This window comes from Monodon monoceros, unplaced genomic scaffold (genome assembly GCF_005190385.1).
Source record: "Monodon monoceros isolate NGI ecotype Baffin Bay Population unplaced genomic scaffold, NGI_Narwhal_1 Contig174_ctg1, whole genome shotgun sequence".
NCBI classification, from domain to species: Eukaryota; Metazoa; Chordata; class Mammalia; order Artiodactyla; family Monodontidae; genus Monodon; species Monodon monoceros.
The window spans coordinates 1,702,757-1,719,999 of record NW_021697627.1 but is presented as its reverse complement, the minus strand read 5'-3'; the positions used below and the strand labels follow the sequence as shown (position 1 = coordinate 1,719,999).

General features: G+C 41.3%; 1 protein-coding gene across 2 annotated transcripts in view; it reads right to left on the bottom strand.

Annotated features, from left to right (window-relative positions):
- The window catches only part of LOC114892067 (gamma-taxilin-like), a 58,233-nt gene extending 43,937 nt beyond the window's left edge, over positions 1 to 14,296 (bottom strand). For both annotated transcript variants that reach the window (XM_029216805.1, XM_029216838.1), the window contains exons 1-3: positions 14,201 to 14,296; positions 2,142 to 2,445; positions 377 to 468 (exon numbers count right to left, since the gene is read on the bottom strand). In XM_029216805.1, coding sequence (XP_029072638.1) covers positions 377 to 468; positions 2,142 to 2,388 — 339 coding nt within the window. In that variant the 5' untranslated portion in view covers positions 2,389 to 2,445; positions 14,201 to 14,296. The remainder of the gene's footprint in view (positions 1 to 376; positions 469 to 2,141; positions 2,446 to 14,200) is intronic.
- Positions 14,297 to 17,243: the final 2,947 nt, after the last annotated feature.

Below are 17,243 nucleotides of genomic sequence, written 5' to 3'. Positions count from 1 at the left end.
CATGTAACTCAAAATTTCAATCAAAATGGTTAACACTTTTATTTCTAACATTCCTTTCATGTATAGAATTCCTGAACTTGAATACAGAAACCACTCCCTCCCAACTGGGAGGCATCTAAAATGCTGATCTGGAAACACTAAGGCTGACTGACTCTCAGGATACATCTCTGAAAGCACTGTAATATACTATATAGCATATCATAAAACTAAGCCATACTATCAACAGCAGTGCCAAGAAATTTAATTCTTCCCTTCAATTTTGTAATAAAATATAATTTTACGTGTGAAACTATATCAAAATTATATTTTTAAAGTTTATTAAGAAGTTACACATATTTTGCCCTACTATATATGGTCTCGCTCCCTTAATACTCACGAGATCAGCATATTTCTTACACAGTGCTGCCAGCTTCTCCTCTGGAGTTGAAAGAGTGTTTAAGGCTTGCATCAATAATACTACTTCTTTTCCTAATGATTTATAAAAGAAAAAAGGTAGCAGAAGGATGACTTAAATTCAACATAAAACTAATGTTTACAATTTAAGGCTATAATTAGACATAGAAATTCACCTACTAAATTAAAGAAGCTATTTTCAAATCAGTTTATTAGCCTCACCATCATCCAAATTTCTTCACTTACCAACACTGCTACCTGTTAGCTATTTAGCATTTGAACGGTGAGAACAACACTTTAAAGAGTTTTGGTTTTTTGGGGGGGGTTTTTTGGTTTTTTTTTTGTGGTACGCAGGCCTCTCACTGTTGTGGCCTCTCCCGTTGCGGAGCACAGGCTCCGGACGCACAGGCTCAGCGGCCATGGCTCACGGGCCCAGCCGCTCCGCGGCATGTGGGATCTTCCTGGACCGGGGCACGAACCCATGTCCCCTGCATCGGCAGGCGGACTCTCAACCACTGCGCCACCAGGGAAGCCCTAAAGAGTTTTAAATGAGTAATTTAATAGTTTTGGCAGGGAGAAGCAGGTGATCAAGACAGGTGAAGGCAAATGGTCTTTAAAGTAAGAAATAATGTTCTATTGCTTACCCTGGTGGTAGAAAACTTTTTATTGCCTAAAATGTTCACTCTTGTATGTAGACTATTTCATCTAAAAAGCTGAAGAAAACTTTGATTTGATATCAAACTTATATTTGATATACTTTACATGCTGCTATAAGGGTGGGAGAGAGGAACAGGCCACTTTCAAAAAGAATACTTTCCTATCCACATAAAATTTTAGTACTGAAAATTTTTTACCTTCAGTTCAAGATGAAATAAAAAAGAGGAAATATAATGATTGAATATTTAGACATAACAGTAATGTGCACTTCAGTATATGAAGATTTTAAACTCTAACCATTTTAAGCTATTTAAATGATTTTAAGCTGAAGCTACATTTTATGCATAGTGGTGGGGTTAATGATTCTGAAGGTATTAGTCTTGTACAGAAGGAATTATAAACACTTCTCATATTCATACAAATATTAAAGTCTTTAGAAGGTAGCAGAAAGTAGATTAAGAAAGAGAATTTCAAGTTACAATCCTATGCACAAATCACTGAAACCAAACAAGGTAAATATTAGGTACAATAGGAATGAAAAATTGAGGGGCAACCAATAAGGTGAAATAGGGTTTCAGGTTTCATTCATAAAATTTAACATATCACATTCTTAGTCTGAACTGTCAAACTAACTAAGCAGAGGGATAAAACATATCCTAGAAGCAATCTTATTAAGCTACTTTCTAAACTGCAAAAAAATATTGCCAAATTTTAGTGAATATTCTTTAAAAAGCTAGGCAAATATAACAGTTTTCATAGTAATTATTAGTCAGACTACTTTAAATGATCAAACAACAAAGCAAATCAAATATTACTTCTGCCAAACTGGCCACAAACTCTTTCTGGAAAACAAGTCTTAATGAGAGAGAAAGAAGCAAGGTACCCATAACTAAGCTTTCCACTCTGCTACTTGCGCCTCCTGCACATAATTGCAGGAGACAGGCATACTGACCTGACCAAAGAAACTAGATGTGTATTAGCTAAACATCTACCTCAAAAATGGTCATGCTCAATAATTACCTGTGCTGCAGAAAATATAAGTTAAACAAGCATTATGTGCAAATGTCCAAACCCTAAGCAGAGATTATTACCTAAGATATTTCCTTTGTTTCTGCGGCATTCTGAATCTTGCTGACCATCAGAGGGATCTGCTCCAGCTTCTGGCCCTGAAGTTTCCTCTCTTGACTCTTGTGTGCAGTATACTGGGCTCAGCAAATCCCTGCTCTGTGTTATAAAGTTACTGCTTTCATCCTCTTCCAGTGAATGCTTGTTAGTTGGGCTACTGTAATTTGAGTCACGACGTTGAGGAATATCATTTGATTGAGAGTTATGCAACATATCTGCGTTTACTCCTAGTCTGTAAATTCTAGATTCTTCAACTGTGCCAATCACAAGCTACAGAAAAAGAGCAGAAAAAATATGGAGAAAGGAATTAAATCAAATGTAATCAAGGGAGGAAAACAATGCAGTATATAAAAGCTCAGTGTTCACCCCATTCTGCTCATTTTTTTAACAGTGAAATCAACTGTTTTCCTTTTCTTTTGTCCTCGCCACACAGCTTGTGGGATCTTAGTTCCCTGACTAGGGATCAAACCAGGGCCCCCTGCAGCAGAGCGTGGAGTACTAACCACTGGACAACCAGAGAATTCCCCACTTTGCTCATGCTTAAATGTAGTTTTCACTTTTTGTACGTGGTACAATCAACAGGCATGTCACTATTAGACAGTTTAATTTTTTCCCTTTCATACTGGTTCATAAAACAGCAGTGCTTCTTAGAATCAAAGGAGGAAAAGGGAGGGGAAGAGACTACTGTAATAGTGGAAAAGGGAAAAAATCCAAGGTTATGTCCCTCCAACAAATAATATGCTGGCAGCATCTATCAGAATCAACCTCTGCAGAACTCTGGAATCTGCTAAAAGCTTGCAAAAGATAATTCAAATTTACAGCCCAAATTTACAGCTTAGTGAATAAAAAAAAATTAGGAGAGCACAATAGGATTTTAAACTTCTTGTCTACCATCATGCATACCCTAGGTCAACACAGACCATAAGGAGAGCAGCCCACACTCTCAGCAAAGGCTACTGGTGTCAAAGGGAACAATACAAACATTATTTTCAAAGGACTGGGTGTCTCATTCATTCTTTCGGGCAGCTCCCTGAGAAATCTGTACAGGAGTTTGCCTTTGTTTCGTCCTTGGAAGAGCTGTCTCAGGACTAGGGCAGCTTCCAGGAAAGCTTTAGATACAAGTATGAAAGAACTGACTTCAGCAGCCTGGGGTATGGGGCAAAAACTGGGAAAAAGCAATAAACATAAATATCTGAGTAGAGAGAGACTGAGAAAGGAGATGACATAGGCATATGAAAGCTCCCACATTAGACTAATCTTATTATCTCTGCCTGGCCTTCAGTCTGGCCTTCCACCAGAATTAAAGGCTAAGGTAAAGTTGTAAACACCCTGGCTAAGTATTCTAAGCTGATCAAAAGTAAAAGAGAAAACATGTTTTGCGTATTGATGTGAAACTAATCTTTCTTCACATCCACTGATTTCTCCCTGGGTACTCTGTGTGTACCCTGACTTTAGCCACCTTACGCAGAAAGGTGGCTAGGATTGTGACCAAATTCTCCCCACCCCCAAATGGAACCCATTTTAGTATGCTGGGGCACTGTGGAGACTAGAAGGACTCAAAATTTATGGCTCTTTGGAAACAGGTATCCAAGTCACTCACTGTTCCATCTGGTTCTGTAGGGGAATACCACCTCCAAACTCCTGTTTCCCCAATGAGTATGCCAACCCTTCATTTGTATGCCCCTCATAACTGGCTTGCCAATGGAACCCAGGGCAGCAGCTCCTCACCTATCTGCCTGCTCTCCCTCTGAGAGCATATTCTTGCTTAAATAAATCCTCACTTTACTTCTTAACCTCGCTGTCTCATCTCCAAATTTCTTCCACGATGAGGCAGGAACCTTAAATTCACTGGGAACACACAGACTGGTGGATAAAAGTACCACAAACTGGAGAAATAAATCATGGCTACTACGGGAATCATATGGTTTATTCACACAGACACGTATGCTGAGTGAAGTAAAGCTACTGATCAAGCCTGCACTGCCTTGATCATTGGGTACGATCAAGATGGGTATGATTGCTATCTGGACTACACTCTTTGCACTGATTATGGCTGTGTGTCTACCCTCACAGAAAGGGCACCAAGTAAAAGAGTCTTTTTTTTTTTTGCAGTGGCTACCTTGTGACGCATGCTGAAAGATGACCCAGTTGTCTCCAGATTGGGAAGGCCATGACACACAAGGCATTGATTCTCCTCATTCTGGAAGTCTGAGTGCATCCAACCTTTAAACCTTCTCAGGTCTATTCAACCTGGGTGCCCCATAGTTGACCACCATTTCAGGTCATGGGATTGATGGTCCACACCAACCAGCTGACTCTGGCCACATCATTGTAGCCTTTGAACTGATCTGCCATGTGGTCAGCTTTCTGGATAATATGCAGTCTGAAAATGGTATACGTTCTACCACAAAAGTAAAAGTAGTCAATGTACCTCCACCATTCCCATCCACACTCCCTGTCATCCATAGGCATCTGGAATGATTGAGCATTAGGTCTGCTTTTCAAAAACTGACTCAGAAAACCATCCTGATATTAACCCCCTCACCTTCACCTTTTCTACAAACTGTGGAAAGGCAAGTTGGGTCACTGAATGAGCTGGTCCCAGAGAGGGACAACCCCCTCTCAGTCTCTTCCTTGCTAAGGATCAGGACAAATTGGGTGCTGGGTTATACAAACCCATTTTAAAAATTCAGCACTGAATGTCAAGGAAATTCAAAGAAACTTAGCCATTCTTAGGCTACTGCTTTTTTCTTTCTGCCAATAGCATAACCATGTCAGCCCAAGTGGCATCCTCTAGTCCAAACTGGCACCCAGAGGATTCAAACTTGGTTTCTGCTACCTGGATTCTCTTGTGAGACTGAAGTGGTTCTAGATCAGTGTACCCAGTGGATAATTACCCCTTCCTGAATACACTGCCTATGGAGCCTCCCTAAGGTGACCTTTGCAGGTCAAAGAAATGGGGCATAATGGATCTCTGCAAGGTTTACAAAAATCCCCTCACTCCTCTAGTACCTGGCCTTTGTGGGCCAAAGGACTGTCATGAGTAGGTGACGACTGATTGCACAAAAGCTGAAATTATAGCTACTGGAAAAACAGCCTTTGTTAACAAACCTAACAACATTAATCATCCCACGTGTTTAAAAACTGCCCCTGGAGTCTTCCTCATAAAAACAGGTGTCCTAGTGTGGCTCTCCCAAATTGCTGCAAGCCTCTTGTATTTAAGGGTGTTGAATCTGCCTTCCAGCCAGAGAGCTCAGGTGACAATTTGACTACCATTCAAATAGAAATAGCAGGAATGTCCCAGCTACTGCATTTCCTACACAAAACACTTAACTGTCATCACTGAATGTCTCCCACACCGTCATTTCTCTAGCCATCGGTAAGTCATTCCAGGGGTAGACAAATGCCATCCAGCTGGTATCAGAGCCAGATGGTAGGACTGTGTGGCCTTCGGCAGGCCTTTTAAAAAGAAGGATGTGATTCAGTTTTTCACCTGGAAACGCTAAGGTTAGTAACTGGCTAGGGAGACATGATGTAAAGCACTTTAAATCTGTGCCCACTTGGAAATACTAATGTAAGTCCCATTTGAGGACTTACATAATCAATCAGAATCAACCCTTTCTTACCAGAGGTACCAAGTATGCCCTTTCTCACATGGAAGCCAGGGATTAACTTGCACCTCTCTAGAAAACACTGTTTCCCACATTAAGGGGAGGGCATAAAAGATCATCAACTGTTTCAGGAAACATAGTCAGTAGTCATGCAGCCTTTGGACAACTGCAAAGTAATCTCCAAAATGAGGCTACTTTTGGTTCCTTGGAGAAACTCACCAGAGGGGCAACTGACTTCTGGCTTAGGGTCACACTGCAGGTAGTTATCCTCTCAACGGGAGCCATTCACTAATGAAAGGTAGTAGGAAATCTCTCCACAACTTCAGCTGAAACGATCAGTGGACTGCATTCAAGTGCGTCTCGAACTGTCTGGCCACAGTTATCAGTTATGGCAAAATTGCCCTAGACTTTTTTCTTATGGGCCATTCATGAATATATCCTGCTGCAACTGAATCGGTGATTCAGGCTAAGTGGGAAGGTCAACACATAGCCTTAAGGAAGCCAGATGGTAGACTCTGATGATCTATGAAACTTGTTCATTTGTTTACGTCTGGGACTCTGAAGTCAATCCTAAATTTTGGGCTCTTCCTTAGGCTTGGAGTCCTGTTCCTAGTATTCTATAAGATAAACCGAACAGATCTGGTCCTAGCCTATTTTGACCAAATTTAACAGTGTGGCCAATGAACTTGCATACTCAAGGAAAAACTCAATAGAAGCCATGACACTGTTTCTGCTTCTCTTGTGAACAGAGGCAGTGACTGTCTTTGTTTCAAACTATCTTTTCAAGGATGCTCATACAGCAAAGAGCCTTGGGAAAAAAAATAGAAATGATGTCTACCTCATCAGCAATGGGCAGGTTTACTTATTGCCTATATGTTTCCAATTGCTGTTGTAATAAAATACCACTCATTTATTTACCTTACATTCCTTCTGGAGGCTCCCTGAGAGAAAAGAGCTTTGACTTTTCTGACTTCTAGGGGCTGACTGTATTCTGCGGATCATGATCCTTTCCTCCATATTCAAAGCTAGTAAAGGCAAGGCAAGTCATGCAAAATGCCATCTCTCTGGATCTGACCTTTATCTTCCTCTTTCTTTTCTAATTATACTTAAGATTTCATTGTGCATACCATGATAATCCAGGGTAATGCCACAAAGTCCTAATCTATGCAAATCCTTTTAACCAATAAGATAATTCACAGGTCCCTGTTTAAGACATGAACAGCTTTGAGCAGCCACTATTCTGCCTACCACACTGCCCATTATAAAAGATTTAATATCCCTAAACTTAGGATTTCTTTTTTGTAATGCAAATATCATCTAGTTCTCTTTATATAACCCTGTAGGAACAAAAGCTTGGGAATCAGGTGCAAAAGTGGACACTAGTAAATACTACTGTAAAAAAGTATCCTTTGTCTCCAGATTTCTCCCAGTATCCATAAGTTATGGGAAAATTATGAATTTGCAAGTAAATTAAAATCTCTGACCCTTCAGAGCTTCTTGCTGCTATGATTACATATTCAAATTTGGGTACCTGCCAGACATTTTTCAGAAAATGTCTGTCAAGATAAACCAACTGACATTATTTGTTTTAATGATAATATCTTACAGAGTTTAAGTTTAGATAAGGCTATAAATTGCTGGCCCACAACAGGACTTTCATAATAATTTGTGAAGTTTCCTACTACTGTTATAACAAATTACCACAAATCTAAAAATGGATTAAAAATTCACATTTATTATCTTACAGTTCTGGAGGTCAGAAGTCCAAAATGGATCAGCAGGGCTGTGTTACCTCTGGAGGTTGAAGAATTATTCCCATGCCTTTTCCAAGTTTAGAGACCACCTGCCTGCATTAGCTTATCACCCCCTTCTCCATCTTCAGGGTCTGAAGCATAACATCTTCAGATCTCTCTGTCTCTAATCTCTGTTTCCATCATTACATCTCTTCTGATTCTGACCCTTCTGTTTTTCTATTATAAGAAACCTTGTGATTACACTGAATCCACCAAGATAATCCAGGACAATCTCTTCATCGCAAGATCATACTTAATCAGATAGGATAAACATATTCACAGGTTTCAGAGATTAGGACATGAGCATATTTGGGGGGGGCATTATTTTATCTACCACACATACATTATCACATTAACATGGTCCACACTTCAATTCTTAAAGAAGAAATTATCTTTTAAATTACTGGCATAACTTCTACGAACTATACCCCACCAAACTGCTCTGCACTATAGGAGCAGGAAATAAAGTATCTTCTTAGCAAGTAAATACTAGTTATGGTAGATTAAAGGGCAAACACTGGGGAGAGTGAGGGGCATCTGGGAGATATTTTGGAAATATTACATGGGATTCAAATCAACACTCAAAACAACAAATATTTGTTTGTTTGTTTGTTTGCAGTACGCGGGCCTCTCACTGTTGCGGCCTCTCCCGTTGCGGAGCACAGGCTCCGGACGCACAGGCTCAGCGGCCATGGCTCACGGGCCTAGCCACTCCGTAGCATGTGGGATCTTCCCGGACCGGGCCACAAACTCGTGTCCCCTGCGGCAGGCAGACTCTCAACAACTGTGCCACCAGGGAAGCCCAAAACAACAAATATTAATAAAACTTGCTCAGTAGCACAGGGAGACAGCATAGGTCGTTTGGTAAATCTTTTCCATCAAGTCAAAGAACTTACAGAAATTCATTAAAATAAATAAATTTAACTAGGAAGTGGACTGAATTATAAAAATAGAATCCCTAGGTGTGAATGGAACTTAAAGCTTATCTAATACTTGTTCTCTTCTGAAAACTGCACAAATGGAAAAAGTTAAACATAGCTGATACTCAATAATACATTAAATTTGTTTAACACTTTAGGTACGTCAAATACCACTACATTCATTATATTATCTGAAAGTGACTCATAATCACATTAACAGCAAAGAAAAAGGAATTGGAAGGAGGGAAGGAAAAGGAGGCAATAAAGTTTATTTGGGACATTAGTATAAATCTTATTTTACATAAACAACAACTGACTATGAAGTAAGGTCTGTCATATGCCCTACCAGTTAATCATGTATTAATTATAAATGAAAATCACTCTCTAGGAACTATGTCATTTAAACAAGTTCTAATTTTTAAATAAGAGGCATTATTTATCCAGATACCACTACTTTATAAAGGTAAGCTAATACCTGGAGAGGAACATCACTAAAATTGATAATGTATTAATCTGTGACAAAGGGGGCAAGAATATAAAATGGAGAAAAGACTGGTGCTGGGAAAACTGGATAGCTACATGTGAAAGAATGAAATTAGAACATTTTATAACATCATATACAAAAATAAATTCAAAATGGATTAAAGACCTAAATGTAAGTCTGGAAACCATAAAATTCTTAGAAAAAAATACAGGCAAAATGACAACCTACCCGATGGGAAAAGTTCTGCAAATTATACGACTGACATTTTGGTTAATATCCAAAATATATAAACAGCTCATACAACTCAACATAAAAAAAAACAAACAACCCAGTTAAAAGGTGGCCAGAAGACATAAATAGACATTTCCCAAAGACATACAGATGGCCAAGAGGCACATGAAAAGATCCTCAATGTCACTAATTGCCAGGGAAATGCAAATCAAAACCACAATGAGATTATCACCTCATACCTGTCAGAATGGCTATCATCAAAAAGAACAGAAATAGCAAATGTTGGTGAGGGTGTGGAGAAAACTGACCCCCTCTTACACTGTTGGTAAAATGTAAATTGGTGTGGTCACTGTAGAAAATTGTATGGCGGTTTCTCAACAAACTAAAAATAGAACTACCATATGACCCAGCAGTTCTACTCCTGAGTATATATCCGAAAACTCTAATTCAAAAATACACATGCACCCCAATCTTCATAGCATTATTTACAATTACCAAAATACTAAAGCAACCCAAGTGTCCATCAAGAGATGAATGGATAAAGATGTGCCCCCCACGCCACACATACGCACAAAGGAATACTACTCAGACACAAAAACAAATGAAATTTTGCCTTTTTCAACAACATGGATGAACTTGGAGGACATTATTCTTTGTGAAATAAGTCAGACAGAAACACAAGTACTGTATGATTATCACTTACATGTGGAATCTAAAAAATAAAACTAGTGAATAAAACAAAAAAAGAAGCAGACTCACAGATCTAGAGAACAAATTAGTGATTACCACTAGGGAGAGGGAAAAGGGGAGGAACAACATAGGGGTAGAGGATTAAGAGGTACAAACTTCTTTGTATAAAATAACCTACAAGAATATATTGTGGGGCTTCCCTTGTGGCGCAGTGGTTGGGGGTCCGCCTGCCAATGCAAGGGAAATGGGTTCGTGCCCCGGTCCAGGAAGATCCCACATGCCGCGGAGCGGCTGGGCCCGTGAGCCATGGCCGCTGAGCCTGTGCGACCGAAGCCTGTGCTATGCAACAGGAGAGGCCACAGCAGTGAGAGGCCCGCGTACCGCAAAAAAAAATAAAAAAATAAAAATAAATTTAAAAAAAGGAATATATTGTGCAACACAGGGAATATAGCCAATATTTTGTAATTGTAAATGGAGTATAACCTTGAAAAATCGTGAATCACTATGTTATACACCTGAAACTTACATAATATTGTACATTGACTATACCTAAATTTAAAGAAAAAAATTAAAGAAAGAAAATGGTGAGGTAGCAACCTCCCACTTCTACACGAAAGCAATGATTACGGTGACAAAAATTGTCCAAATCAACTTTCTGGAAACTCTGGGAAACAGTCGAAACCAACAACCAGAGGAATCCTTAACTAGGAAAGAAGCTGCTGCAGTTTACTTAAGGAATATTGTAACTTTTTATTTTACCTGCCACAACCCCCTAATCCCCACCCTGGAAGGAGCTAGCATATCTGGTGTGGCTTGCTGGTGCCAGATGGATTAAGAAACCTTGTTCTTAAAAGTTCTGATAGTGGGCTTTGATCTATACGGCAGACCCCCAAAGGGAGCTCAAGAATATCCTCCTGTTTTGCCAGCCTCAAAATTTTCTCACGGTTGGTGCAGCTTCTTGGTGTGAAATGTTGAAATAACAGCCACAGCTACGTGGGCTAAGGACAAAATGACAAGGCAAATAGCAGACAGACTGAAAAGCCCCAAAAGAAGGAGGGTGGTAAAGAAGAAACATGGAAGGATAAGGGCTTTGGATGGGCCCCAGGTATACCAGGGAATCTCAAAGCCTACATGCATGTCCAGGGCAACATACATGCCAGAAAAGACCACAGAAGACCCTACACTTTTGTATCTGCCTCTGTGCAAGAAGGAAGTACATACTAAGGCTGGGCTTACCTAAGTGTTAAAGGAGTTGCCTAAACAAAATCAATTTGCAAAGACGTGGAGTTTAGTTTTTGTTATTTTTGTTGCTCCAGGATTTCAAGGAAATCTCTTTTAAATTCCTGGCTGACCTCTAAGCTACCTGGCTGACCTCTAAGCTACCACAGAAGACTTCAGAGACCACGCAGGACAAAGAATACAATCTTTATAAAACAGCTTACCACAGAATTACTAAGCAAACATTTACAACCCATAACAATCAACAACAAACCCTAGGGATGTGGGGAGAATCTGATTCCCAGAGTATAGAGTTCACAATTGCACATTTCTTAACTGTCTTGTCTTAACCAGACTTCAGTCAAGCTTCTCTCTTCGCAAAAACCCCTGGATACTGGCTTACCCACCATGATCAAGCACTCAAATGCAGAGCGTGCCCCTAGTAACAACTCAGCCCAAGGATCCAAGAATCAGCTGACACTCATCTCCCATCAACCATGCCAATTATGCTGTCTGCTCACTCTCCTTTGCTTGCTCGACTTCCCCTTAAAAAGTTTCTACTAACCTGTTTACCTGTCTCAATAAAAGTCATTCTCTGATTTTAAGACATTTTCAGATTTCTGAAATCAGAGTGTTCTCCGTATTGCAGGAGTGCCTCGGAATAAGGTCTCTTGTTATCTAAATCAGGATTTGTTTTTGTTTGACAGTCACATTATACTACTAAAAACATTCAGTTGCCAACAAAAAAAATCACAATTCATGCAAAGAAGAAATTAACTATACGCAAGTCATAGGAATAAAAGAAATTAAGAATCAGCCATCAATAAAAAGGTAGAAATTATTTTTTAAATGAACCAAAGAAAAATTCAGGGCTGAAAAGTATGACAACTGAATTTAGCAGGAAGAATAATCAGCAAACTAGAATCTAAGTCAATTGAAAATACAATCTGAGAAACAGAAAGGAAAAGGAATAAATAAAAACCAACAGAACTTGAGACTTGTGGGACACTAGCATATACATAATGGAAGTCACAGAAGAGGAGAGAAGGAGGCTGGAAGAATATTCAAAGAAATGAGAAAAAACTTCTCTCATTTGACGAAAACCATTAGTCTACACATCCAATGAGTTAAGTAATGAGTAAACTCTTAAGTATGATAAACTCAAAGACTATCTTTCAAAATGAAGACATTAAAACATTCCCAAATACACAAAAGCTGAGGGAATCCTTTACTAGACCTGCCCTGCAAAAAAAAAAAAAAAAACCACAAAGGAAGTCCTTCTGACAAAAATAAAGTGACATTACAAATTAACTCAAAAGCCATACAAAGAAATAAAGAACAATAGTAAAAGTAACTACATAGGAGAAATTATCAATTACAGATCCCAACAGAAGAATCATCAATAGGAAAAAATTCTCAACTACCAAAAGGTGCCAAAAGGGAAAAAAATGTACAGTGCATCTCCTACAAGAAATCGACTACTTCAACAACTCAGCCAGTGAGAAATTATCAACATCCTGAACTCTCACTTTTCTGCAACAGATTTTCATTCAAACCTCCCACAACCTGTCCTTTTTGTCTATAAAATAAGATTTCTCTTCTTTGTTGGAATATCGTAGACTGCATTGTTGTTGGTTTGTTTTTTTTTAAATCAGAGTTGTCCTTGGAGAAAGTAGTGCAAGTGATAATTTTGAATCTCTACAGTACTATGCACTCAGGTTTTTTTCACCATCCTTTAAGAACTGGATCTTTCTTTCAGAATACAAGGAGAGAGAAAGGAAAAGAAAGAAAGAAAGATGTGAAGTACTAACACCTTCACACAGAGACACAAGAAAATATCACCTCAGAAACAGGTCAAAAAAAGCTAATTCTTGACACTTTGCTCAAATCTAAACTGAGATTTTTGAAGTTCATGAAACATGTTAGAAAAATATTATTTCATACGTTCAAACAGGAATGAACGCTTCAACAAGTTTAAATGAACGGAAAAAGAAAAAAGATTTCCACTGTACCAAGCCCTTTCCCTGCAATTCTCAACTCTAGGGTAGGGCTCTGGAAACCGTATATACCTGTATGCAGCCCAGTCGTTGTGGAAAACTTCCTGATTCTACAAACTCAGCCCAGGAGAAGTGGGATTTTTACAGTCTGAAGCAGATCTAGATTTTCCTGTCACCAGAGGAACAATGAAATGCCCCTGATGTAAGTAAAGTAAGACAAGGGGAACGTTCCAGCATGTCTACCGGATTGAGAGACCAAAAGTATGGGAGGCGCTAAAGCACAAACCAAAGGAAAGGAAAAGGTGTTCAGTTTTGTTTTGGTTTGTTTTTAAAGGAGTTAGAAAAACAAGTTATTGCACGATGATGCTCCCCAATTAGGTTGGACAGAGGTACTTCGGCGTCACCTCCGTATCCTAAGCCCCGAATGTTGCCTTGTCAGTGATGCTAAGAGCCCAGCTCCCGGAACCAAGCAGCCCTACCAGTTCCGCCACCGCCGGCCACCATCCGCGTGGTGGCAGAGAGTAAAGGAGGACTGGGAAACAGAAACGCAGCGTATCCCCGGCCCCCGCGCCATTATCTAAGTACACAACAGCCTTGCCGGCGCTAACCCCAACGCACCATACAGAGCGACGCATGCAGTCGCCGAAAGCTGAGAAGAGCAAATCCCTGTCCCTAGTAGACCGAAGGTGGCGCCGAACGGAGGGAGCACGAGGACGTCAGGAACTGGGAGAGAGAACATCAAGCTCACAGGACCCCGGAGCACCCGCCATACATGGTTGTAACACATGGCGCACCCGCGCCTCGCACCCTTTCACCCACAGACAGGACTGCGTTCCCCGCCTCTTCTAATACCCAAGCCGCACACACCCCTCCCCAGCCCACAGCAGTCCCCTCCACCCCATTTATTCCGATTCCACCTCCTCGCCACACACACAAACGTCCTACTATCGCCACCCTCTGAAGAAAGCGGAATGTTTGTCCCGTAACTAAAGTAACTGAAGAGAGTGAACAGGCAAACCTGTAAAAGGTAATACTCTCCCTCACACTCCACCCCCGCCACCCCGTGGAAACCAGGACTGACCTGTTTCTGGCTGCTCAGTCGACCGCCGCGTCCGGCCTCAATCGTCGCCTTAACCCCTGCTCCGCCGCCTCTTCCCGGCGCTCTTTATCCTACCTGCGTCGCCAAGAAGTGACGGAAGCACTTAAACCGGCATCTTTGACCCAAAGGACGGAAGCTCGCAAGGCCTATCTACTACCTTCCAAGCCTCAGCAGCCAGTCGACGATCCGGCCCTCTCCACGTGACGGCTGGATGTTTGCCTCCAGAGAATTGAGTGAGGTGGGGGAGGGGAGCATCGGAGGCTGAGCCCGGTCTCAGGGCCAAAGGGCTAACAGAATGCCCCAGTGACTCTGCGCGGAAGAGGATAAAGAGTGTGGAAAGAACTGCAAGTCCTAGCAAACTGTTCCGCCATAGTTTGCAAGCCCAGATTGGGTTTAGGGCGGAACTCCGCGGCATTCTGAGAAGGGAGGAGTACTTACTGTGCTGCGCCTGCTGCTTAATGGGATTTGTAGTTTTTTAGGGGCGATTTCACGCTAAAGGAAACTACTTTGAAAAGGGAAGAGTTTAGGGTCAGGTGAAAACAGGAGTATCTCCTGTTTTTGTTCTTGTTAGGTTATCCTTATTATGGGCCCTACTAGCTATTATTATCCTGAAATAATTGGGGGTAAGAGGCGCTGCAGGCATACCTTGTTTTATTGCACTTCACACGTATTGCATCTTTTTAAAAATTGAAGGTTTGTGGTAATCCTGCATCCAGCAAGTTTATTGCCACCATATTCCAAAATTATTTCCTCACTTCCTGTCTCCTGTGTAAAAAAATTAACAAACAGAAACCTCAGTTAAATAGGATTGGGTGACCAGAAGGGAACTCACATCTTAAGACCACTGCAGACCCTTCCCCTCCGCCCCCCTCCGCCCCGCCCAGGAAGAAGAGAGCCCTCTTCTTGTCAAGGACTCAGCCAGTGAGAACCCAGGGACTCTGTTTGCTACCGCCCTCCCACCTTCTTTTTCCTCTCTGCAATAGCGTTCCCCTGCTGTGGGGGAGTTGCATGTGGCCTGCCCACTGTTGCGGGTCCTTTACAATTCTTTGCTGATCCTGAAAAGAACCCATCTGTGCTGGAGAAATAACCGTGAGTCTATTTGTTTCAGCTAAATACTCAATTTCAAAATTTTTCATTATTACATTTGTTATGGTGATCTGTGTCCAGTCATCTTTGATATTACTACTATAACTTGGTGAAGGCTCACATGATGGTTAGAATTTTTTAGCGATAAATTATTTTTAATTAAGGATTGTACATTGATTTTTGTATGTAATGGTATTGCACACTTAATAAACTACAATATAAGGGAAACATAACTTTTATACACACTGGGAAACCAAGAAAAAAATGTGTGTGACTCGCTCTATTGCACTGTTCACTTTATTGCAGTGGCCTGGAACAAAACCAGCAGAATATCTGAGATATGCTTGTACTTTGCAAAAAGCAGAGGAGTATTATCTTTCAGAATTTGAATTTTCCAGCTCCAGCACCTGCCCAGGGTCCTGACCCCTCACCAGAACTTTCACCATTGTTTACAAGTCCTGAGTTAATGTGCCTTGGGGGCCGCACCCTGTTCACCCTGTTCAGTAAAGCCTGCGCTGCATCTTTTACTGCAAATTTGCAGAATTCATTTATTACATTGTGTCTGTGTTCATGTTCCTTGTATATACAAGAACATGTCTTGCAAATAGTGTTACTTCTTCCTTTGCCAATTGGGATGCCTCCAGTTATCGTTTCTCCAGAGTTTCTCCAGGTGCTCAATTGTTGAGAAGTTTGGAGGGATGCTTCAAGTGAAATAACTGGAACATAACTTTCCAAGGCAAGAGTTACCCAACTGTTTCAATAGACCAGAGAACTACATATTTAGCCCTTAGTTTGGTAAAGGTAAGTTCCAGAGCCTCTTGCTTGGTGAAGGAGATGTCAGGGAAAGTCTTTAAAAGAACTCTTTTCCACACTCTCCCTCCCCACTCCCCCACACACCCACCCCCCGACAGCAGCCATCCTCCCCACTATCCATCTAACTTCTGGCAGTCAATTATCACTAGACTACTGGGGATCTTCTTACCTTATTATACCATTGGACCGACTCCTTCATGGGCCCCAATGTGGGCAGTCAAACCGCATCTCTGGGAGCCAGGGATCCGAAGGAAAACCCCAGCTCTTCAGTCTAGGGTAGGGACAGGTAGTTCCGAGTTGCTTACTCTTGCATTGCTTCCCCTTACACCCGTGCCCCACGCACGTATACACACTCTGTGTGCTGTGCCCAAGGAAAAGTCATGAGGAAGACTGCAATGCCCTCCTTCCAAAGGGCAGCATGCTGGTAATTAGATCAAAGCCGGCTCCCACGATCCCTCCAAAAAGGTTGCGGTGGTTAGCAGGGATTTGTGTGCTGGTTGTTCAGTGTTCCACCACATCCCCAGGATCTGAGGAAGGGTCTGAGTAGTAACACCCGCAGCAGGATGGGGATCTCTGACGGTAAATCTCTATTTCTGAGATTGCCCTTTCAACCTCTACTCACACTACCATAGTTTCTACTAGTCATTTTTTGCACTGAACGCAGCCTACTGCTTTCTTGAGCCTACAGGTGCTTGGTGTTCAGTGAAAGAGCATCCGTTTCACCCCTAAACCCCCGAAGCTTACTTTGTAGTTTGCAAAGACAGACTAATGCCCTGCTGAGTGGAGTTAAACAGATTCACACCCTAACCCAGTGGGTCGCGGTTTGCGGTCTCCTGCTCTAATGACTTCCAAACAAAGAAAATACAGATTTCTGGCTGGACAGGAGAAAGTCAAGCCAGTGTTGTAGACATTAGAGAAGCTCCTGCGTCCCTCAAGGCAGACCCCACGAGTTTTCCAGAACTTGAAACTCTGGCACTGTAATCTTCTCCAGTGATTAAATGTTTCTTTATGACTTCCTTCCTCAGTGTGGCTCTTCATTCCACAGAACTGGAATAAACAGATGTGCAAAGGCATGCAAAACTGCACTCTTTGTGCGAATACTTGTCTCTCAGGATTCCAAAATATG